This window comes from Myotis yumanensis, unplaced genomic scaffold (genome assembly GCF_028538775.1).
Source record: "Myotis yumanensis isolate MYYU_CA2020_CCGP unplaced genomic scaffold, mMyoYum1.0.hap1 SCAF_1, whole genome shotgun sequence".
NCBI lineage: Eukaryota > Metazoa > Chordata > Mammalia > Chiroptera > Vespertilionidae > Myotis > Myotis yumanensis.
In genome coordinates this window covers 40,947,395-40,971,509 of record NW_027223752.1, presented here as the reverse complement: position 1 = coordinate 40,971,509, position 24,115 = coordinate 40,947,395, and the positions used below count along the sequence as shown (strand labels likewise).

General features: G+C 38.0%; 1 protein-coding gene across 3 annotated transcripts in view; it reads left to right on the top strand.

Moving 5' to 3' along the window:
- Positions 1-24,115, top strand: part of LRRC9 (leucine rich repeat containing 9) — an 87,744-nt gene that overhangs the window by 11,360 nt on the left and 52,269 nt on the right. For 2 of the 3 annotated variants that reach the window (XM_070403753.1, XM_070403751.1), the window contains exons 7-15: positions 2,687-2,869; positions 5,979-6,134; positions 8,829-9,025; positions 10,200-10,331; positions 14,119-14,295; positions 14,617-14,734; positions 20,531-20,663; positions 22,657-22,779; positions 23,424-23,539. In XM_070403753.1, coding sequence (XP_070259854.1) covers positions 2,687-2,869; positions 5,979-6,134; positions 8,829-9,025; positions 10,200-10,331; positions 14,119-14,295; positions 14,617-14,734; positions 20,531-20,663; positions 22,657-22,779; positions 23,424-23,539 — 1,335 coding nt within the window. The remainder of the gene's footprint in view (positions 1-2,686; positions 2,870-5,978; positions 6,135-8,828; positions 9,026-10,199; positions 10,332-14,118; positions 14,296-14,616; positions 14,735-20,530; positions 20,664-22,656; positions 22,780-23,423; positions 23,540-24,115) is intronic. The other variant, XM_070403755.1, reaches the window with a different exon arrangement.

Sequence of the window (24,115 nt, the reverse complement as noted above, 5' to 3'; positions counted from 1 at the left end):
TATATGTGATCAGAGGAAGCTATGAAAGAGAAATCCAGAATGCCGTGGGAGGTAATGTTTAAGCTACCAAAACTAGGAGTTACCTAAGGAATGCGCATTCTGTACAAATTTGTGAAATGGCCTAAGTGGTGGAAAGGGATATAGCAAATTCAAGAAACTAAAAATCCTGTGTGGCTGGAACAGAGTGAGGGAGAGAATCATGAGCTGAGGCTGAAGAAGATGAGGCAGAATGCTGGGAGGATAAGGGATTGCCCTGCCGAGAAGCCAGATGGAGGGTTACCTTACGCTGGCTAGCCGTGGGGGCCTCATGTGGCCAAAAGCATGGGCTTCCCAGGCGGAAAGATCTGTCAGTTCTGGCCCTGCCACAAACCAGACGCAGTGGTAACATGAAATTTAAGTGAAATGATAATGTAAAAATCTCAATAGTAAACACTCAATAGATATGCTATTTTATTATTACTATCACTTTATGTTAACCTATTCTCTTTCAATCTGGGGAGAAAATAGGGTTATTGTGAAAATTTGTTGTATGGCATAATATTAAAAAGGCTCCCTATAATAATGAAGGCTATTTATTATAAAAGCATTGAACATGATTCACAGCAACTTTTGCTAGTCTCATCTTAAGACTATTCTTGAAACACTGTTATCTTGAGTTTTTATCTCTAATCTTTCCATTCACCCTAGAAAGATACTATCCTGGTAATGATGGAATAACTTCTGTGCCACTTTCCACCACACCAGGTGGCACAACACTGATTTTCAGTGATGAAATGACTTCAATGTCATCTGCCTTTTGAGTGGCGGGGAGAGGTGGGGAGGGTTCCTGTATAAGACTTCAGAGTTCACAGTCTCGTAGCCCAGACTGATGGTCAAATGCAACATAGCCACCCATAAATTAAAGAGGGTCTTTTCTTACAAGAACGCTCTGAGATTTGCCTCCCTTGTTCCTGCAGAATTACACCAAATAACTATTTGCACAGCTCTGACCAGAAGGTGCCCTTTCAGAGCAGCTCTGCTTAGCGCCACTCCTCTTGTGGACCCAGCTCCTGCCTGTAGAGTCAAAGTCTCACTTGTCCAGAGAGAGTTTGGAGACACATTGGCTCCCTAACCCTGTTACTTTCTCCTCTCACAGTCTGACTTCCCTGCTTGCTTCCCTGTTCCATTTGTGCTTTATCTTCAGAACTAATGTTTCCTCGTTCTTGCTTTAGATGTCCCTTAACTCTGATTCTGACGCTCTCATGTAGCATTGCATCCCTTTAAGTCCAATCCCACCATAGCACCCTCCTACCCCAGGAACCACCCTAGTAATGCTATTGTTGAGGAAACTATGAGGATATCTTGGAGGGCGGAAGAAAGTAATAATCATTCGATTCAATTCACTTGTTTATTTAGTGCCTACTGTGTTCGAAATGCTGAGTGATGGGGGTGTAAAGTTAAACAGGTCACAAACCCTGCCCTCAAACAGTTTATCTCAGGAATTGCCAGACTTTTTCTATAAAAGGCCAGGTAGGACATATTTTAAGCTTTGTAGGTCATATGGCCTCTGTAACGTGTTCTTTTTAATTATTTTTCCACAACACTTTAAAAATGTAATCACCGTTCTTAGGGCCAAAGTCCATATAGACCCTTGGCTTATAGAGTTATGGATGAACAAGCTATTGGCAGTAGGGCGTGATAAATTCTATAACAAAGGTAAGCCAGTGGCTAAGAGTTCATAGGAGGACCATCTACCCCAAGCTTGGGGTAATGAAACAGGGCTCCTAGAGAAGAGGAATTTTAGGTTGAGTCTTGACAGATTAAGAGGTTAAATTGGGGCGAAGTCCAATCCACTCAAAAGCAACAGTTTGAGTGAGAGTCTAAAGATAAGGTAGGGTCTGGTACATTATGAAATTTCTAGTTTTTCAGTACGTGGCTAAAGCATAAAATGTCGGGGTTTAAATTGAAAGAAAGAAGACTGAAGGGTGAAGCAAGGGCCAGATGCCAAATAAAGGCAGGTGGAAAGATGGCTGAAACTTTAGGATAAAAGATGTTAAGGAGAAACAGTCTGGAAGTGCATTATCAACCCCTCTGCCTCCATACATTGTGAGAAAAATGAGGCCTCAGGAGAAAGCTAGGTTTCAGATGTCCTTAATAGGTAGAAAAAGCATTTACAGAAAAAAAAATTAACAACTAAAAATCAGGAATTTAATGGTGACTGTAATAGAACCAGGGTCCCCTAGCCTTTGATGAGAAGGGCAGATCTGCAGGCCAAGGAAATGGCGAGCTGTGTGCCCAGGTGGTAAGTGTGGGGAATGCTGGTGAAGGGAGTAGGAGGCCTACAGCCACAAGGGGGCGGTGTTACAAAGGAGCTGCGCACAGAGGAACCGTCTTACTGAATAAATGTGCTCAAGTGTCTGGCTCCGGGTGAAATACACGATTTAGTAAATATTCTTTGGCCTTTTTTAGAAAGTACAATTTACACGCATAGTTACATAGAGTCTGCTATTTAATTATTGATGATCTACATATATTTAGCGTGGTTTTCATTAGACAAGAACATTTTATCCATCGAAATCACTTTAGCATATTTAAGCAGATAATTAGAATGCATTACATTACAGTGTAGTGACCTCGAGTGTTCAGAAGCGTCCTTTAGAAATGGACAGTTGCAATTAATTAAACATTATTACTGCTGCTGTTTTAGGACCTTACCAACTTAACCAGGCTTCGTCGCTTAAAGGATTTATGTCTGAATGATCCTCAATATAAAACCAACCCGGTTTGTCTGCTGTGTAATTATTCCACACATGTACTGTACCACTTGCCTTGCCTTCAAAGACTTGACACATATGATGTGTCAGCAAAGCCGATCAAGGAACTGGCAGATGTAAGTGCATCCCTAATGGGGTATCTGTGACTTAAGTTGAATTAACTGCTTCTTTCTGGCTGTGTCCACATATGGCGGGTAGTATTATCTTGTCAGTTCTTGTCACCAATTCTACTTTTGCCCCAGTGAGCTGGCTTTTTCACACAAATATAGACCATTAATAAAATCAGTGTTAAGATCTCAATTTTGATGACAGTATGGAAAGGTGAAATAATAATAAACATTTTAATTTATACAAAAATAAAAGGTAATCTGAAAAATTATCATCACTGTTAAGAATAATTGCACTAGTGCTATATATACACAAACATTAATAAAGCCTAAATAAAGTAGAAATAAATCAAGTAACTTCCTCTCATTTGAAATTTTATGTATAAAAATGAGAAAGTATCCATGGTGGATGGTGGTATGCTAGGATAGGTCAATTTTAATCTAATTAAAGATGATTTGGGGAACCACCTACACTGCCAAAATCTTGACGATCTCTGAAATCTTGGAGAGAAACTATTCCGGGGCTGCCGCTGATGGTGAACCTCCCAGTAGAGGGTCTACTTTGATGTGCTTCTAACGCAGAGGTTCTCATCTTCTGGCCCTTTAAATACAGTTCCTCATGTTGTGACCCAACCATAAAATTATTTTCGTTGCTACTTCATAACTGTAATGTTGCTACTGTTATGAATCGTAATGTAAATATCTGATATACAGGATGGTCTTAGGCGACCCCTGTGAAAGGGTCGTTCGACCGCCAAAGGGGTCGCGACCCAAGCTTGAGAACCACTGTTCTAAAGGGTCTGTAATTTCAGAATAGAGTGCATAGGGAGTCACCATGTTTATTAATAGTCTTTCCACATTATATTTCTACCTCTCCCTGCCACATTTGTTCATTCAATTAACCATCCGATACATAGTTTTGGGGTATGTAGAATGTGCCAACCATGTGGATGCCCTCACATATGCCCCTCCCATTATTTCCTGTGGCTCATCCATCATCTCAAATAGATATGTTTTTATTCTTTTATCATAACTTTTTTCTCTCCTCCTGCTAGTCTGCAAATTTATTCTAAAATTTCATTCTTTTCCCCCCCCAAAAAAAACTGGGATTATGATCCTTCCCATACCCATCTGAGAAATAAATTGTCTTACAATATTAAGCAAAGGCTAGAGTTCTTGTCTATTAGCAGATGTTTGGAATCATTGAAGGGCCAAGGAGGAATGCCTTCTCTAACAATGTTAAGTCTAAAATAACAGCAAAGCTTTGCAGTGAAAACCATGTTTTGACATCAGGCTATAGTTTCACATCAGGCTGTTACTGCAAAGGTGAGCAGGGTGAATATTATTGATGATATTACTTGGCTGGTTCATTCATCTAACAAATTGCATTCCAGACACAATTTAAGGCACTAGAGACATACAGTGACCTAAGCAGGCAAAATCCCTGCTTTCTTGGAGCTCTACTGAGAGCAAACGGATAATAAGCAACTAAATAAGGAAACAAGTAGTATATCAGATGGTGACAAACGCTATGGAGAAAATAAAGAAGGGTGAAGAAAACAGGACTGTTGGTAGGGGCAGAGGACATGGTGTTGACTATCTTATATAGAATTGTTGGGGAAGGATGTGCAGCTAAGGAAAGAAGAAAGCAAGCTGTTCAGGGATCAGCAAATGTAAAGACCTTGATGCAGAAGCATGCCTCATATTTAAAGAACAACAGAGGCTAGTGTGGCTGGAGAAAGTGAGGATGAGAGAAGTAAGAGATAAAGACAGGAGTGGTGGGGAGCAGATCACGGGAGGCTAGAATGTTGTAAGGACTTTGGCTTTTACAATGAGTGAGGTGGGGGCCACTGGAAAATTTTAAGCAGAGGGATGACGAGATGACATGTTTTAAAGGGACCCTTTTGGATAATGGATTAACAATACAGAATTAGAGGGGAAAATGTGAAAGCAGAGAGACCAGTGAAATTTCAACAACGTGGATGAGAGATGTTGATGGTTTGACACAGGGTTTTAGTAGAGGTGGTGGTGAAAAGTAGTCAGATTTTGGTAGTAGTTAGAAGGTAGAACTCATCTGGATTTGCTGATAGATTGGATGTGAAGTACAGAGGAAAGTAGTACAGAATAAGTCCAAGTTATTGGCCCAAACAACTGAGAGAGGGGAGGAAATTGCTATTTCATGAAACGAGGAAGAGTATGGGAGGAGTAGGTTTAGAGGGAAGAATTATGGTTTAATTTTAAGCTTGTAAATTTTGAATAACCTTTTGTATATCCAAGGAGTGTATCCAATAAATAGCTGGATATATAAGTCCTCTCTTTTATAGAATTGCCTACATTGGATTAGATTGATAATTTAGTAATTTTCTCACTCTAAATAAAATGAGTTCACTTCAGCGGTTCTCAACCTGTGGGTCGCGACCCCTTTGGGGGTTGAACGACCCTTTCACAGGGGTCGCCTAAGACCATCGGAAAACACTTATATAATTACATATTGTTTTTGTGATTAATCACTATGCTTTAATTATGTTCAATTTGTGACAATAAAATTGGGGGTCACCACAACATGAGGAACTGTATTAAAGGGTCAGGGCATTAGGAAGGTTGAGAACCACTGACTTAGAGCATCCTTTTATAGATTTGGAAAAAAAAACACAATCCTACATGAAATTCTATTCTTAGCCATGCTTTTAAAAATGAATTAATATTACATTTGCTTTTAATTATTTTTAATTTCCTTACATTCTCCGTAAGTTAATCAGATAGGAAAAATGTAGTTATATATTTGCTTTAGTAAATGATACTATCTTTAGATAAATGATACTATTTTATAAATTAAATTCTATCTCTTTATGTTGTTATCTTGGAAGTAAATGTAAATATGCCTCACATTTAAAATATCATCCACAAGGAAAATCTTTGGAATTTTATATTTTGCTTATCAAGTTTAAATATAGGACTCTGTGTAGCCATTATCATTTCAACATCATCATTATTAGTAACTGAACATGCAGATCTTTCAAATTGTTATTTAGAACATATTGCACTCATAATATACTGCTAATAATTACCTATAATGTGTTTTATTTCAGTTAATCTTTTCCTTTTTTCTCACTTTTAGACCACAGCTATGAAAAAGATAATGTATTACAATATGCGTATAAAAACTGTTCAGAGGCATCTTCACGAAGACCTTGAAAAACTGACTGATCGAAAATGTAAATTACAGAAGTTGCCAGAAGAACGAATAAAACTATTCAGCTTTGTGAAAAAAAATGTAAGATATACTGCTGTAAAATTTCAGTGGCCACATCTGAAAGGAAACTGGTGGATAAGATAGCATTATATTTTCATTTTATGTATATATACACATATAATGTTATTTTAATTAATATTGAACTTCAAGTCAAGCTTATTCCCCAAAATGTATTCATTCCAGGTGTTTTATTAAGCTTCATTCTGTGCTTATAAATATATAGTTCAAAAAAGGTATAGGCTTAATATTTAAAAATTTAAAATTTTTAGTATATAAGAATTTTAAAGTAATTAATTCAATATGATTCAGAGTTATAGAGATATGTTAGACTTATTTTAGCCTCAGTTTTATTAGATACCAGTAATTTACACTCAAAATTCATTTTCTTGTCTAAAAGGATGAAATATCCCTTTACTAATATTCAAGCCATACTTTAGTAGTTATATTGTGTGTACCTTTTTTATTTAGAATAAATTAGGTTTCCTTTACTAAAAGTAGATCCTGAAAAATTAAGGATTATTTCCTCAAAACAGAACTTTGCATATAAAAGAACTATATATTCTTTAAGTATGAGAAAATAATGGGTTATTCAACAAATGGTGTTACAAAACTAGTTGAACTACTTGGAGTGGGGAAGTTGGACCCTTAATTCACATTTTACCAAAGTAAATAACAATGGGAAAAATATTTAAATGTTACTATGAAAAAATTTAAGAATATAGAGATGTAACTATCTCAGCCTACCAAATAAAAGAAACACTAGAAATCTCAAAAGAACAGAATATAGATTTGTTTGAAAAAGAAGGTAAAATACCTTTGTACTAAAAAGCATAAATAATGAAAACAAACAACAAATGACAATCTGAAAAAATTGTTTTCAATAAACATGTTAGACAACATGATATCCTTAGTATAAATGTACCCATAAATAAAACAAGAAAAAAGTAAATAGAAAAATTGATCAAAGTACATCAATCTATATATATAAAAGGCTAATATGCTAAGTCTCCAACCATCTGACCAGTCATTATGACGTGCACTGACCACCAGGGGGCAGACGCTCAACACAGAAGCTGCCGAGCTGCAGTGACTTGGCAGTGGTGGTTCTTGGGTGATGCACCTGAAACCAGACAGGAGGGAGCCCAATTTCTCGCAGGGCCATGCAATTCCACCTTCATCCATGGGTTATGTTGTTGCTGGGGCACTGTCAGCCCTGAATCTGGTTTACTGCACACTTGCATTTGCATTCCACACTCGGTAAGACAACAACTTTGCAGAGTGCACCCTTGCACTCTGGGACCCCTCAGAGGATATTGGAGAGCCGGTTTTGGCCCAATCCCCGCAGGTCAGGCCAACGGACCCACCTGCCTGAGGGACCCCAGCTCACTCCACAGACAGCGGGGAGGGACCGTGGGAGATTGGCTCCAGAGCGTGTCCTGCCCATCTTGCCCAGTCTCACCCCACCGGCCACCTTCTAACTAATTTCTTTTGAATGTGCATGAATCCATGCACTGGGTCACTAGTTATCTAATAATATGATAATATGCAAATTGGTCAGGACGCCGTCATGTAATGACCAATTAGCAGGGACCTGAGGCTGCTTGGCACCTAGCTGGGTAGGGGTAGCTCAGGCTGCGCCCCCCTGCCCCAGTGCTGGCCCAGGAGACCTCAGGCTGCACCCCCCGCCCCAGCGCAGGGCCAGAGAACCTCATGCCATGCCCCCGCCCTAACACTGGGCTGGGGGACCACAGGCCACACCCCCCGCCCGGAGTGGCTTGATGGGGGTGGGGCCAGCTGGTTCTGGGTCTTGCCCAATAGGGGTGGAGCTGGCCAGGTCTGGGTCTCCTGCAATTTTGAAGCCTGTGCAGGAGGGCGGGGACTTGACTCTGGGTCCCGCGGCGCACCCCAGACTCTGACAGGAGGGAGATTTTCATATACATTTTACTAATTTTCTTTGATCTCTGACACTTTTATTATAGAGAAAGGGCAAATAGCAATATTAAAATATTTTCTCTAATTAATTCCCTTTTAATGTGCACAATTTTGTGCACCAGGCCAGTAGTCATTTTATAAAAGAAGAAATTAAAAATGACTAATAAACATTTGAAAGAACCTCAGCCAATTATTAATCTCTGAATGTGAATTAAGATAATGAGCAACCATTTTCACCTGTAAAATAGTCAAAGTATAACACATGATAGTACTCAGCCTGGCGAAGATGGGTGTGAGACTATTACACCACTGATGGGAGTATAATTGGGTCAGATATATTAACAGCCTAAAAATGCTCAGAGCCTTTGACCCAGTAAATCTACTTCTAACACTCTATTCTGAAGATTTGGCTATAGTTCTTTATATAAAGCTATTCATTACTGCACTATTAACAACAACAACAAAAATCCTGGACATCACCTAAATGTTTAACAAGAGAGGAAGTGTTGAAAATGGACAATATTTTCAAACCAATTTCTTTGATTTTCTAAACCTAACTCTAACCCTAACCCTAACCTTAATCCTAATATTTAAGGTTGCCTTTCACTTAGCTGAAAGAAATTGGCTGACTGAATTTATACCAAAGTTATAATCACATGCTGGCCATGTTTTATGAAGTTTGGTCTATTTATGATCTAGATTTCTACTTTGTTAATTTAAATTAACTACATATTTAATAGAGTCCACTAAAAAATTTGCTATCTGGTACATTGATTTCAACAGTTGGAACGGGAACTGGCTGAACTCAAGGGATCTGGCAAAGGGCAAGTTGAAAGACCCAATAACAATCAAGTAACTGAGCTTGAAATATTAAAGAACTCTGAAACTATCTCAGAAGAGCCAAGCCTTCAGCAGAAGATAGAGACCAAACTAAATGCCTTGAATGAAAGAGTAAAATTCTGGAACAAAAAACTAGATGAGTATGTTTAATAAATTATCTAGTTGTTCAAATTTAAAACATGAGAGAATATAATGTTCTGGGCCATCAGTTGAGCTCAGTGTCCCCTTCAGGAGTGGAAAGAATAATAGTATTAAGTAAAACATGGAATGTGTTTCCTAGTAGAGATTGGCATCATTGGTTCAAAGCTGACATATAGTTGTTGTTTTTTTAAATGTGTTTTTATTGATTTTAGAGAGAGGAAGGAAGGGGGCGGGAGGGAAAGATCAATGTGAGAGAGAATTATCAATCAGTTGCCTCCCATTCATGCCCCAACTGGGGATTGAACCCACAACCTGGGTTTGTGCCCTGACCAGGAATCGAACCTGCAACCTTTTGGTACATGGGATGATGCTCAACCAACTCAGCCACACTGGCCAGGGCAAGCTGGCATATAGGTTTTTACAGAGGCAATATTTAATTAGGAACAGTGAACGTCCACTGAGTGGCATTCTGTCACATCACTACTCTAGTGTCTGCAAACTAAAAACATTTATGTGTTTTTTTCAAACTAACTGCTACCAGTGCAAAAGCTCATGGCATGGAGGAGACTGAGCAAAGCACATACACAGTTGTGTGGAATAATGTAGAAACAAATACAGGTTGAATGTTAACTAGAAATATAAAGCAAGAAGACTCAGTAAGTATTGTGATAAGTATTGTGATTTTTTTTTTATTTACTAGGGCACCAAGTGTGTAAGTTAGTATGCCCTGTAATAATGCTAACAAAATAATAACTAACATTTATTGAATTCTTATTGTTACTCAGTGCCAAATTCTTTGCCAAGAGCTTCACATGCATTTTGCATATAATCCTCAAAAAAGCCTATTCAGGTATCAGTACCATTAATATTGCCATTTTACTGAGAAACTGCAGCATAACAATGTTGTGACTTGTCTAAGATCTGAGAGCAAGTGGTAGAGCCAGGAGAGTCTTTGAACCTTCACTTGTTCTGAGATTAACAAATATTAAGGTGATTTTAGTTGTCAAAAATATAATGTATTTTACATGGTTTAACTATTAACACCACATTGTCTTTATCCATTGACAAAAAGTCTTATATTTTAACATCAGCTTCTTAAAAAATCAATCATGAATTTCAATGTTGTGACTTGTAGATCATTTTAATAGCTTGATACATTTTTTTCTTAAATAGAATTGAAACAATTTATCGTACTGAAACAAAGCGAAAGAAGAAAAGTAGTGGGTTATTGATCCCATTTTTGTCAATTGAGTTGGAGACTGTAGGAAATATCCACTTTGAAGAAGGCACTCGATCTGATGAATGGTAAATCTGTTTGAAATTTAGTTATAGCTTTAAAAATAATTCTAAGTGCTTTGGATCATCAACCAAAAAATCAACTTATAAAAATGTTAAAATACCCTATTTTCAAAACTGTTCTTATATAGAATATTCATTCATTGAGAATTGACAGTTACCTATTTTACCATCTATACATCTTTCTGTTTATATCATTGCCATGAACTAACCTTGAAAACATCCTAATGGCATTTCGTTGGTCTTTACCCAATTTACCTTACCCCAAAAGATGAATATAATTTAAAAGTTCACGGTCAAGTATTAATTTTATGTATGTTTATACTGATTATTTCTGGACAGATTGTAGTGCTGGATTCTGAATATTGGATGAGAAGTTAGAACAGAAAAGGAATGGCAAAGCAGGCTTGGCAACCACAGACTACAAACACCAGAGAAGGCTGCCTAAGAAATTTCCTGGAGGCTCCATGATCAAAGTCAAACCAAGTTGTCTAGAGCTAGCTAGAGTCCGGGTGCACATAGACTATACAAGTTAAAGTAAGGCATACACTTGAAAACCAGGAATCCAGATGGCCAGTGTATTTAGACAAAAATAGAGCTACCAGAAACAGAAGCAGAATCCAGCATCCACAGTTCAGAAACAAGGCCTCCTGGTACACACAAGGAGGTGATTAGGTGATTGTGTTGCCTCAACTAGAGGGTACAACCAAAACAATAATGATCTTTTTTTTTTTAAAAAAAAAGCCTTTACAGAAAAGTATCACTAATTATTACTTTCACATTTCTGTAATCAATTTCTCAAAATTGGGAAACCCATGAAATAGCCAAAGATTGCCCTAGAACTCTAGGGGCAGACTGCACACTTGGGTGTGTGGACAGAGACCAAGAAACACATAGAGCTATCGAATGGATTTGGTACTTCACCCCAGGGGATGCCTTTATTCGCAGTCAGTGTTGAAATAATCTGTGATTCTTTGTAGAATCAAATGCAAAATTTGCACTAATCTTTTAGGGGAAAAAAAGTGTGATTGTTATGGGATACTTTCAACCAAGCCCCCTGGTTTCTATTAGATGTGGTTCTCAAGAATCTTGTGGGTACCTTGGTAGAAAAGTGTGAGAAGCTCTGCCTAAGGAAGAAAGAGACCTTTTAAAATCTTTATTTTCTATCAATACATCCATTTTCCCAGCAATTACCAATGGTTGCTTAACCACCATACTTTATTTTTATGTGCAAAATATAGGTGTTCATCCCAGTTCCCATGCAAAGTAGAGGCCTTAATTTTTCAAGTGCAAAATCTGAATTGTGTGCCTTTGCAAGATGCATGAATAATTTTTCAGCCTGTCACTTATATGCACTCAATCTAAACATAATTTCATATCTGTTTATTTTTAAATTATTATAAAGTAAGCTCTTTATAAAACAAGTAGATTAGTGGAAAAATGTGTAAAAGAAATGGCCCGTATACACTGTCTGTGTCCATGGGCTGTGCATAAAGCCATTTAGGTTAATATGTCAGCCTGATAGTAAATTAGATACCTTGATGGATTGTGATAAGTGTTAACAATTGTTTACTTGGTTTTAATAAAAATAACCTTGATCCATTTTAAGGAGAAAATCAAGTATATGTTGGCAGAATTCCAAGGACTGTTTTTCACTTATAGCACACTACAAACTTGGCCACCTTAGTCCTGATCTTTTATGTATGTTAAGAAATATTGACTAAAGTGCTTTAAATTGCACTGACTTCTCTTTTATTAATATTTTCAAAGGCAGTGATTTAGCCCATGAACTGTAATAGAGCTAGAGCTCACATATAAGTTTCCCCACTATTTCAAAGAAGAGCATTTCTATGAAACCTTTCATAAACCAAAATGGTGTAAAGTGAAGAAGCAATTACCATTACCTTATTTGGGAAAATTTTTGTGCATTCCCAAACCCCCAAAACAATCCACCAAATCATATCATTTAATACACAAAACCTAAGATAATACTAACATAGTAAAAACAGGAATGATATGATACACAGCCTATATAAAGTAGAAATAATGTCCAGTACTATGTGGAATAAGAGTGGTGAAAGCAGACATCCCTATCATATTCCTGATCTTAAGGGAAAAGCTTTTAGTTGGTGCCCATGGAGTATGATGTTGGCTGTGAGTTGGTCAGATATGATCTTTATTCCCACTTTCCTGAGAGATTTTATCTCAAATGGTTGCTGGATTTTATCAAATGCTCTCTCTGCATTTATTGATATGATCATGTGGTTTTTACCCTTCAGATATTAGTCTTAGGGAGAGACCATCCATCAGGAACCTCTGTGATCTTAGTCCACACCCATGCTCAGGTCCTGTGCTAGTGAGAACAGACATCTCATAATCAAAGGCAAATATATACCATATAGGGTCACTTAATTTCCTTTCAAATTGATCCATTTTTAAATCTCTTAATCTAATTCTGTTTAAGACAGGACCAGAACTATTGTGAGTATGGCCAGATGAGGGCAGCAGAGAGCAGCTTCAGTACATTTTCTTAAGCTCTTCACATGGCCCGCCCCTCCTCCTTCTCTCTCAATTCTTAATTCAAAACCCTTTTAAGTAGCCCCCACTCCATTCCTTACCCCAAGCCTCTGTTTCTTCAAAGCACTTATCCGTTTAGAAATGATTTTATTTATGGCTTATTTATTTCTTTGTCCAACCCCCTTGTAATATAGGTTCCATGAGAGCAGGGATCCTGCCTCTTTCACTTCTATATCCCTAGTTATGAAATTATTGCAAGAGTCCCATCGAGAGATGGCAGTGACTTAGAGTAGTCTAATCTCAGCGGCAGTGATAAAATAGGATCACATTGAGGATGTATTTTAGATGTAGGGCCAAACAGACTTGCTGAGGAGTTGGATACTGATGAGAATGAGAGGAGGCAAGGTTTATTCCTGATTTTTTTAACCTAAGCTAATAGTGGTACCATATACTGAGATGGAAAACACTCAAGAGGAACAGGTTTAGGGGCTGGCATTGGTCAAGTTACGTTTGAGAGGCCTATTACATATGCAAGTGAACATATTAAGTGGGTAGTTGCATATATCTGGTCTGGGTATATCCAATAAGTTGAGTAGAGATAAAGTCTAGAAATAAAACATTGGAATATATATATATATATATATTCCCCCAAATGTATGCACACTTTAACAGCTGATAGCTCAATTTTGAAAATGAAATGTATTTTCATAAACACCATTTTATAATTATTCAAAGTATGCATATACATTTTGGGAGAATATATATATATATATATATATAATATTGTGTTATATATTGCCAAAGAAACAGATGAAATTATCTAGGCATAGTGTTCATGGAAACAAGAGGAGAGCCAAAGACTTAGTCCTAGGTCGATCCAACATTCAAGAGTGTCAGAGGAAAAAGAAGGAGCAAAGAAAACCATGAAGGAGCAGCCAAGAAGAAGCAAGCAAGAAACATGAAGTTTCCCTGAAGCCAAAAGAAAGAGTGTTTCAGAAATGCAGGATTGCTCTACTAATATATCTTTTAGTCAGAATAAATACATAAGGATTAAGAAGAGAACTATTATTTTTATGTTTCAAAGTTTAACATCTCTTTTACGACTGAATAAGTGTGCTCATTTTCAACCAACATAGAGATACTATATGACAATGTATATTTGCGGGGGAAGGGGACATAAAATATGGGCTATAACTGTTATCATATGCAACTTTGTGTTCTTCAACATTTTGAGGAAAATCTATTATTTTCTTTGTATATATTCTGTATCCCCACCTAGGTTTAATTCCTGCTATGAATTAATTCTAGCACGTTTTTGTTCATGGGACTTCAGAACATATGGTATTACAGGAGTGAAAGTAAAACGTGTCATCAAAGTTAACAACCGTATTCTGAGACTAAAATTTGAAGATAAATTCCAAACATTTTTGGACAATGAAGATATACATGATTCAGAGTAAGAAGTTACATTCCATAAGGAACATTTTTTAAAGTCTGGTTTTATTTTGTAAAAATGTCTTTCTGTTTTAAAAGTTTACAATATTGAAAATATAACTTCTTAGTAAATATTTCCTTTCCATGCATCTCCCTTGACTAAGATGACCTAGTTTATCCACATTTGGGCTCTTTTTGAGACTGAGGGTAAATGGAAGTTTAATAATGACACTGGAACACCTAATATAATTAGGATAATCCTGGGCAGGACATACAGTTGTCTTATCTACAGCTAAGCTTTTTTAATATCAGATTTCAATTTTTCCCCCTCTCTATTGTTAAGGAGCCATCGAAAGATGCTGGAATGCCTTTTTTATGTTTTTGATCCTGAAGTTGCATTGAAGAAAAAACATCTGCTACAAATACTTGAAAAAGGATTCAAAGACAATGAAACAAGCAAGGTAAGGAAAAAATGTCATTCAGAACAATGCTCTCTACCTCATGAACAAAGTTTTGGTTAAGCATGTACTTTTTCCTAAATCCTTTTTTAAAAATGTTTTTATTGATTTTGGAGAGGAAGGAAGAGAGAGAGATATAGAAACATCAATAATGAGAGAGAATCATTGATCGGCTGCCTCCTGCACACCCCACACCGGGGATCAAGCCTGCAACCCAGGCATGTGCCCTGACCAGGAATTGAACCATGACCTCCTAATTCATAGGTTGATGCTCAATCACCAAGCTGAGCCATGCCGGCCAGGCAATCATATATATATATATATATATATATATATATATATATATATATATATATATATATATATTAGAGACCCGGTGCACATGAAATTCATGCACTTGGTCAGGCCTGCACACTCTCACAGTCCGGCCTGCACACTCTCACAGTCCGGGAGCCCTTGAGGAATGTCCAACTGATGGCTTGCGGGCCTAAGCCTTCAGTCAGACATCCTTAGCGCTACCACAGAGGCAGGAGGGGCTCCCACCACCGCCATTGCACTCGCCAGCCATGAGCCCAGCTTCTGGCTGAGCAGCGCTACCCCTGTGGGCGCGCACTGACCACTTGGGGCAGCTCCTGCATTGAGCATCTGCCCCCTGGTGGTTAGTGTGCCATTCAGTCGATTTGCATATTAGCCTTTTATTATATAGGACTAGAGACCCGGTACACAAAAGTTTGTGCACTCCGGGGGTGGTCCCTCAGCCCGGCCTGTGCCCTCTCGCAGTCTGGGACCCCTCGGGGGATAACCACCTGCTGGCTTAGGCCCGCTCCCCGGGGGATTGGGCCTAAGCTGGCAGTCAGACATCCCTCTGGCAGCCTCGGAGCCCTAGGGGGATGTCTACTTGCCAGCGGGGAGCAGGCCTAAGCTGCAGTCGGACATCCTTAGCACTGCTGAGGAGGCAGGAGAGGCTCCTGCCACCACCGTTGTGCTGGCAGCCGTCAGCCTGGCTTGTGGCTGAGCAGAGCTCCCCCTGTGGGAGTGCACTGACCACCAGGGGGCAGCTCCTGCACTGAGCGTCTGCCCCCTGGTGGTCAGTGTGTGTCTAGTGACCAGTCATTCCCAGTGGTTCTGCTGTTAGGGTCAATTTGCATATTACCCTTTCATTATATAGAATAGAGGCCTGATGCATGGGTGGGGTCCAGCTGGTTTGCCCTGAAGGATGTCCTGGATCATGGTGGGGGTCGTGCTGGGGTGCCTGGCCAGCCTGGGTGAATGGCTGATGGCTCTTTGCAGGCTGGCCACAGCCCCTTCAGGGTGGGGGTCCCCGTTGGGGTGCCTGGCCAGCCTGGGTGAGGGGCTGATGGCTGTTTGCAGGCTGGCCAAGCCCCCCCAGCGGGGACCCTCACCCCATGAGTGTGTGTCCTGCCTGGGTGAGGGGCTGATGGCTGTTTGCAGGCTGGCCACAGCCCCCAGCCACCCTAGCTCCCAGGGGAGGCTGGCTGGAAGCAGGTATCTGGGATTTATTTATCTTCTATAATTGAAACTTTGTTGCCTTGAGTGGAGGCCGCAGCCAGCCAGGGCTGATGGGAAGCTTGGCTTTCTCCATTGCCGGGGCAACCAAGCCTCCTGCTTGCTCCAGCTCCCTGACTACCGGCCGCCATCTTGGTTGAGTTAATTTTCATATAGTTGCTCTGATTGGCTGGTGGGTGTGGCTTGGGGCATAGTGGCGCTGTGGTCAATTTGCATGTTTCTCTTTTATTAGATTAGATAGAGGCCTGGTGCATGGGTGGGGGCCGGCTGGTTTGCCCTGAAGGGTGTCCCTGATCAGTGAGGGGGTCCCCACTGGGGTGCTTGGCCAGCCTGGGTGAGGGCTGAGGGCCGTTTTCAGGCTGGCCACACCCCCTTCAGGGAGGGAGGTCCTGCTGGGGTGCCTGGCCAGACTGGGTGAGGGTCTTATGTCTGTTTGCTGGCTAAGGTCTGACGGGAAGCTTGGCTTCCTCCATCGCCTGGGCAACCTAGCCTCCTGCTTGCTCCAGCTCCGTGGCTGCTGGCCACCATCTTGGTTGGGTTAATTTGCATATAGCTGCTCTGATTGGCTTGTGGGCATGGCTTGTGGGCATGTCTTGTGACTGTAGCAGAGGTACGGTCAATTTGCATGTTTCTATTTTATTAGATAAGATAGGAAACTTCTGTTTCACAAAAGGCTTAGTGCTATCATAGAAGGTACAGCATCCTCATTGTTTGGATTGCACAAGAATAAGTCCATTAATTTATCTGCATGACTATTTAATCTTTCTAGGTATCTTACTTTTTATGTTGTGATCCTTTTGTTGATGACCTTGAAGTCTACTTTCATCTGTTTTCAACTTTCCAAGGTCCATCCCATCTTGAAAAAAAAATACATTCACTTAACACTGCTGTGCTTTTTGTCATCCTATTTTTCTCTTTCTTTTTACTGCCACCATTTATTTATTCTCTACTTCACTGTCCCCACCTTGATGCTCACATTGCTCTATTCCTGGTCACTCCTGAGCTCCAAAATGTTATCAACCCTTCTCAGTCCTCTACCTTCTTGTTGAGGCAACTGTAGCACACTGGTATAGAGCTGTGTTTCCTAACCCTTTTCACATATGGCACACATAAAACAAAAACATTGCTGCATTTGAATCCTGCTTCCCTACTCGCCAGCTGTGGGACTTCCCCTCTCTTTGCCTGTTTCTTCCTATCTGTAAATGAAGATGATAATAGTATCTACTTCACAGAGTTGTGGTCAGGATTTAGTGACATATGCATTAAAAAAGTTCTTGCATATCAATGTCCACAACATCATTTTTGACAAGAGCCAAAAAGGAGAAACAACCCAATGAATGGGTAAAAAAACAAATATATATATATATATATATATATATATATATATATATATATATATATAGTATTATTCAGCCATACAAAGTAATGAAATTCTAATACATGCTATGACATGGATGAACCTTGAAAATATATATTAAGCGAAATAAGCCAGACACAAATGGTTAAATACTATATGACTCCATTTATATAAGGTACCTGGAATAGGCAAATTGGTAGAGATAGAAAGTAGAATAGGGGTGAACAAGTGGGTGGGGAGGATAGAGGAATAAGGAGTTATTGCTTAATGAGTACAGAGCTTCTATTTGGAATGTTGAAAAGTTCTGGAAATGGATAGTGGTGATAGTTGCACAATATTATGACTGTACTTAATGCCAATGAATTGTATGCTTAAAATGTTCAAAATGGTAGCCTTTACCATATTTTTACCAACATTTTAAAACAAAACAACAACCTTCCAGCTGCTCTGTGGGGAATGGATTGAAGGGAGTCGGAGCAAATAACAAGGGCACTCTATGCAGGAGGTGGTATGCAGCTTAGGCCAGAGGTGATGGTGGCTTCAGCAGGTGGTGTGGTGAGGGTGTCCCCCACCCCCCGTACTTTCTGGAAGAGAAGTATGAAGGAGGTGAGGAATTGAGAGTTTTAGAAGGTAAAGTACTCAGGGTCATTTCAGAGAACTATGAACCATCATGGGCACAGAGGGTAGGGGAAGGATGGGGCTAACATTTCTGCTTGCCAGACATTGTGCTAGTGCTTCAACTCCTGCATTTCCTAAAGATGCAATATCTCTAATCCTCTGCACTGCTCTGTCCAGTACAGTAGCCACTACCCACATGTGACTGCTGATCATTTGAAGGGCTACCAGCCAGAACTGAGATGGACTCTAAGTTTAAAATATATACCAGTTTTTGAAGACATGGTACAGAAAACAGGACTGTAATTTCTTATATTCTTATTACGTATTGAAATGATAATATTTTAGAAATATTTGATTAACTAAAATGTATTATTAAAATTTATCAAAAGGGTTCTTGGACCAGTTCCTGACACATAAGAAATTTTTTATAATATTTACTACTATTGTATGAAACATTTGATACTATTGACTGATCTTTCCTTTCTGAAACTCTCCTTTGGCATCCATGATATTGCACTATTTTTATCCTCTTATTTTTCTGATTGCCCTATCTTTGTTTCCTTTTTGTTCCTTGTCTTGCTTCAAAACATGAGAATACCCAAAGATTAAATTTTACTAACATGCCCTTCTTTCTACACCCATCATCAATTACTCTCATTGTTAAGATCTTAGAAATGGGGGGACATATTGGCTGGAAAATATCTCATATTTAATTGCTTTATGTAATGTACATAATTTTAATAATAAATAAAACCAGTATAAACAAGTTTAGGAATAAAATTAACTGACTTTTGATAAGCATACAACATGACTGGATGGAATTAGAAGTACATCTAATTAGAAGTAATTATTAAAGTACCCTCTTATACTGACTGTCACCATACTGTGGGTTATAGAGAAAATGGAAAATATTGGTTAATGCTGTGAATTGGTTAAGTGGAAATTGATTAAGTGGCAAGCAATTGGAGCACATTTGTTATATTGAAATGTAATCATTTCTATGCATTTCTCCAAAAGTCCTTAAGGATAGGGGCTGTTTATAGATTCTTAGTTGAAGTCTGAGGAATAAAAGATGGATAGTTGGGCAGATGGATGAATGGCAATCACACCTGTTTCTGTGCCTTCATATGTTTTCTTCCTCTTAAAAATACTTTCCTCTATAAAGTTTCTGATTATTGGAATTATGTCTAATCTTAACCACTTCAATTAAAAAGGGATATCTTATTTGATGCATCTAGTGATGCCTTGTATTTTTAAAAAATATATTTTATTGATTTTTTACAGAGAGGAGGGGAGAGGGATAGAGAGTTAGAAACATCAATGAGAGAGAAACATCAATCAGCTGCCTCCTGCGCGCCCTCCACTGGGGATGTGCCTGCAACCAAGGTACATGCCCCTGACTGAAATCGAACCCGGGACCCCTGTGTCCGCAGGCCGACACTCTATCCACTGAGCCAAACCGGTTAGGGCCCTTGTATTTTTTATTATTGGGTATAGTTTCCAGCCCCTCTCTTATTTGATGGCCAAGACTATGCGATAGCCTCACAATGCCATACAAATAGCTTGCATCTAATAAATATTTAGTGATGTTCCCTAGAAATCTAAGAAGGTTGTACTTACTGGAGTGTGGAAATTGTGGTCATATGAGCCACATTTCAGCATTTATTTTATAAAACTTCTTTGGACAACAGATTTCAATACAAAAAAAAAGATATAGGCAATTCAGCTTTTATAAAAAAGATATATTTCTAGATAATTTGGCTACTAACATTAAACTAATGATAATTTCAAAACTGTGATAGTGACATGGAGAAGTAGAACTGAGTTTAGATCATGGCTTTGCCAACTTCTACTTCTGTCTTTGGATAGATTATACAATTTCTCTTAGCTCTAGTTTTTTTGACTGCTAAAACTAGAGATTGATTGCTCTTTAGAGTTGCTTTCACAACAAGTAACATAAATATTTCTGATAAAACACTTTGAAGAAAGAAATCAAGTCACAATGCAAACTGAAATTTTCATGCATTAGCACAGTGAGATGTATCTGAAAAACGAGGTAGATTATTAGACTAGATATATTATTAGAAAAAATATACATACATAAGAACCTTCACTAATATAATATCTCATTCCCATAGGATTTTCTTTTTGGAAGATGCACGATTATTAGTGGGGTACCATTGAATATGTGTAAAACTGTAGATCCTACACCACATAAACATAAAATAATAAACCCACTATGTTGAAGTTGACATATTACCAATTTTATAAAAAACTGACTTTGTTTTTCATTACAGCTGCCTCTCAGAAAGGAAGCTGTCACTCTTGCTAACAGCCTAAGCATGTGTGAATGTCCCAGAATTGAATTTCTACAGCAAAAGCACAAGGATGATAAGAAAAACTCCTTTGACCATGAGCTCTATAGACATGGTAATACAAATATACTCTATTCCTGAACCTTTAAGTTCTAAGTCTTCAAATTCATTAGTTTCATATCATTTTTGATACTCGGTTTATCAACTCAGGAGATTTTCTGAAACCATTTTATTTAGTATTTATCAGTGTAGTGATACATGAATTTCTGATCTATTACTTTAGTCAGGTTGTCAACAAATATTACTGAGTGATTTTTATGTGTCAACATTAATAGGATGAGACTCATTTGTTACTCATGTTTAATCCATGTTATCTAATATAAAGTCTGCTTTTGTTCATTGTGTCCTAAAATAAACTTTAAATATACATATATTCATACATATAAATGTATATATATTATTTACACTTACACATACCCCAAATGGATTGCTTTATAAGTTGCCTTTTTAAAGATAAACTTTTGTTATTTCATTTATTCAATCATCAGAGCTTTATTTGCATCTTGAGTAGATATAAATAAAAGTACATGACCCATTTGTAGGACACTTCTAGAAGAGGTTCCCTGGTACCTACAGATTAGGGGAAAAGGCCAGCTCATCATGTCCTTTCTTGCCTCGCCCTCTTACACAGTTCATTTTTCATTCCACCCGTATTTACTGACTGCTTACACACAATGAGGCACTTGGTAGGTGACAGGGATAGTCAATGCAAACTAGACAGTCTTGTCTTTTATGGTGCTCACAAGCATTAATTATTATTCAAATTAATGTAGAATTATAATTATCATAAGAGCCACAAAGATGAAGTATTAATGCATAGTATCAATCATAATGAGAATTGACCAGGTCAGGGAGTAAGGGACACCTATTCTTTGGTCTTAACTATCCAACCTACTGAAGATTGAGTAGTCAGAAATTTGGTTAACTCATTTATATGGGTGATATTCTCGGTTCCTGGAAATTAAGCAGATTATTGAACCTAGAAAGAACTATTTATTTGAAAAAAAATAATTAAATCTTTTTTCTCATCCTTCTACATTCCTATCCTAAGAATGGTGTTTTCCATCTTTCTAGCATATGCTTTCCAAAGCAATTAGTTTCTACCGATTAACATTTTATAGCTTACTAGAGGCCTGTTGCACAAAAATTCGTGCACTTGGGGGGGTCCCTCAGCCTGGTCTGTGCCCTCTTGCAGTCTGGGTCCCCTCCAGGGATGTCTACCTGCCAGCTTAGGCCCGCTTCCTGGGGGAGCGGGCCTAAGGCATCAGTCAGACATCCTTAGTGCTGCTAAGGAGGCAGGAGAGGCTCCCACCACCACCACTGCGCTCACAGCCATCAGGCTTGTGGCTGAGCAGAGCTCCCCCTGTGGGAGCGCACTGACCACCAGGCACAGCTCCTGCATTGAGTGTCTGTCCCCTGGTGGTCAGTGCGCATCATAGTAACCAGTTGTTCTGCCATTAGGCTTAATTTGCATAGTACCCTTTTATTATATAGGATATGTAGTTCTTTAAAAAGTCATCTGAATGTTTTATGCATTATAATTAGAAGTTACTCTATATGATTCAGTGACCCCTGGAAATCCTTAGGATTTATTGCATCTCAAGGTTCCCTAAAATCTAAAGGGAAAAGAAATGTTCAGCCATCAGTAGATATTTATTGATTGCCTCCTATGCTCCAAGCCACATGCTAAATACTAATGATGCAGAGATGAATTTTTACAACAGTTAACATTAAGCACAACAGATTTCTTATTTTAAATTACTTAATAAAAATATTGCTAAATTTTTGGGTCCTTTTCTTCCTTTTTTGTAAAGCTTTGCTTGATATAATTATAGGAATCTCCTTTTATAACATTGCATTTATTCAACAAGTATTTCTTGAGCTACTATTTTAGATCAAGCAATGTGCTATGTGCTATCCAGTGGCAACAAGTTAGGCAGGATCTCTGCCTTTACAGAGCATACAGTCAGGTCTGGGGCCAATAAGAAATGTGATATTGGAAAATTACTAAAATGAATTGTTAAAAATTATTTGTTTTTTCAACTTAGGCATCCTCCTCATTACAAAGGTTTTCCTTGGCCAGAGTGTTCAGGCTCGTGAACAGGACTCCATCAGTCAGGCCAACTATCCAATGGTTAATTCAGTGTTCGTCCCTCGAAAATGTGCACTAAGTATGTCTACCATAAATACCATAAAGAGAAATGTGCTTTCATCTTTCTGAATACAAAACGTTTGCATTTAATACAGATGCTTACAATTTAACCTCTATTTCAAGTAGTTTGTAAACTTTTTCTACAAAAAAAATGTTCCTAGCTACTAATGAACTTCCATTTTTCTAACCCCTACTTCAATGTCATTTATGTGTGCAAATATATTATTTGTAACATTTTATATTTTACACACATATAATCTCATATATGTGTATATATATAAATACATGTATATATATATATATATAACATGATAAAAGATAAAAACCCTTTTAACAACAAAGGTTTTAGAGAAATACATTTGTCAAAACTATATGAATCACATATTGAATAGAAAAGTGAAAAAGTATGAAAACGGAAATAATATGAAAAAAGTAAATCCTACTAGTCTATGTTGTGACAGAGTGACTATTGAGTACTTATAGAATTAACAAACAGTCTAGGTATTGTGGGAAGATATAAGAAAAAAACTCCACACACTAAAATAATAGTTGGAACTTGCTGAATTTGTTGTTCATGAATCTTTGTAAGAATGAAAAAAGTATATTATGTGTCATGTTGAAGAGTGTTTATTTTGCCTGTTTTTGTTTCTGATTTTACTCTAGATTCTATAGTGGGACAAAGAAACTGTGATTGCAGCTTTCGGCAGTGCAAGTGGTTTGTCTTTGATCATGACCTTGTTTTGCCAGAATACATTGTTGAATTTGAGTTTGTTACAGTGGTATGGATGTATTTTTAATACTAGAGTTTCTTAAATGAGAACATAACATTAATTTGAAGTCTAATAATGTTATGTCATATACATATGTATATGTATATATACTTAAATTTTAAAAACAAATCACTATGACACCTAAATATTTTAATTATGCAAATATGTTACATGAGTAACATATGGCTGGAGTCCCACTGGAAAAGATTCAAACTATATTGAAAAATATGGAATAAACATGAAAATCTTCTTTCACTTCAACCCCACTCTCTTTCAGGAGGCATCCATTATTAACAGCTTTGTAGGTTTGTTTTGAGACTTATTCTATGCATTTACAAATATAACAACACATACCATTTTACATTGTAAAATCAAATTCTAAGTATTGTGTGATGATTTTTGCCTTTAACAATATGTTTTGGACATATTTTCACTTCAGTACATATAGGTCTATACATCAGTCTTTTGGTAGGTGCATACTATTCAAAAATAATCTTATTTATTTGACTACCCTATTGATGAAACATAGGTTTCTTTCAGTATTATTACTATTTAAAACAATATTTCAGTGAACATCATTGTAGA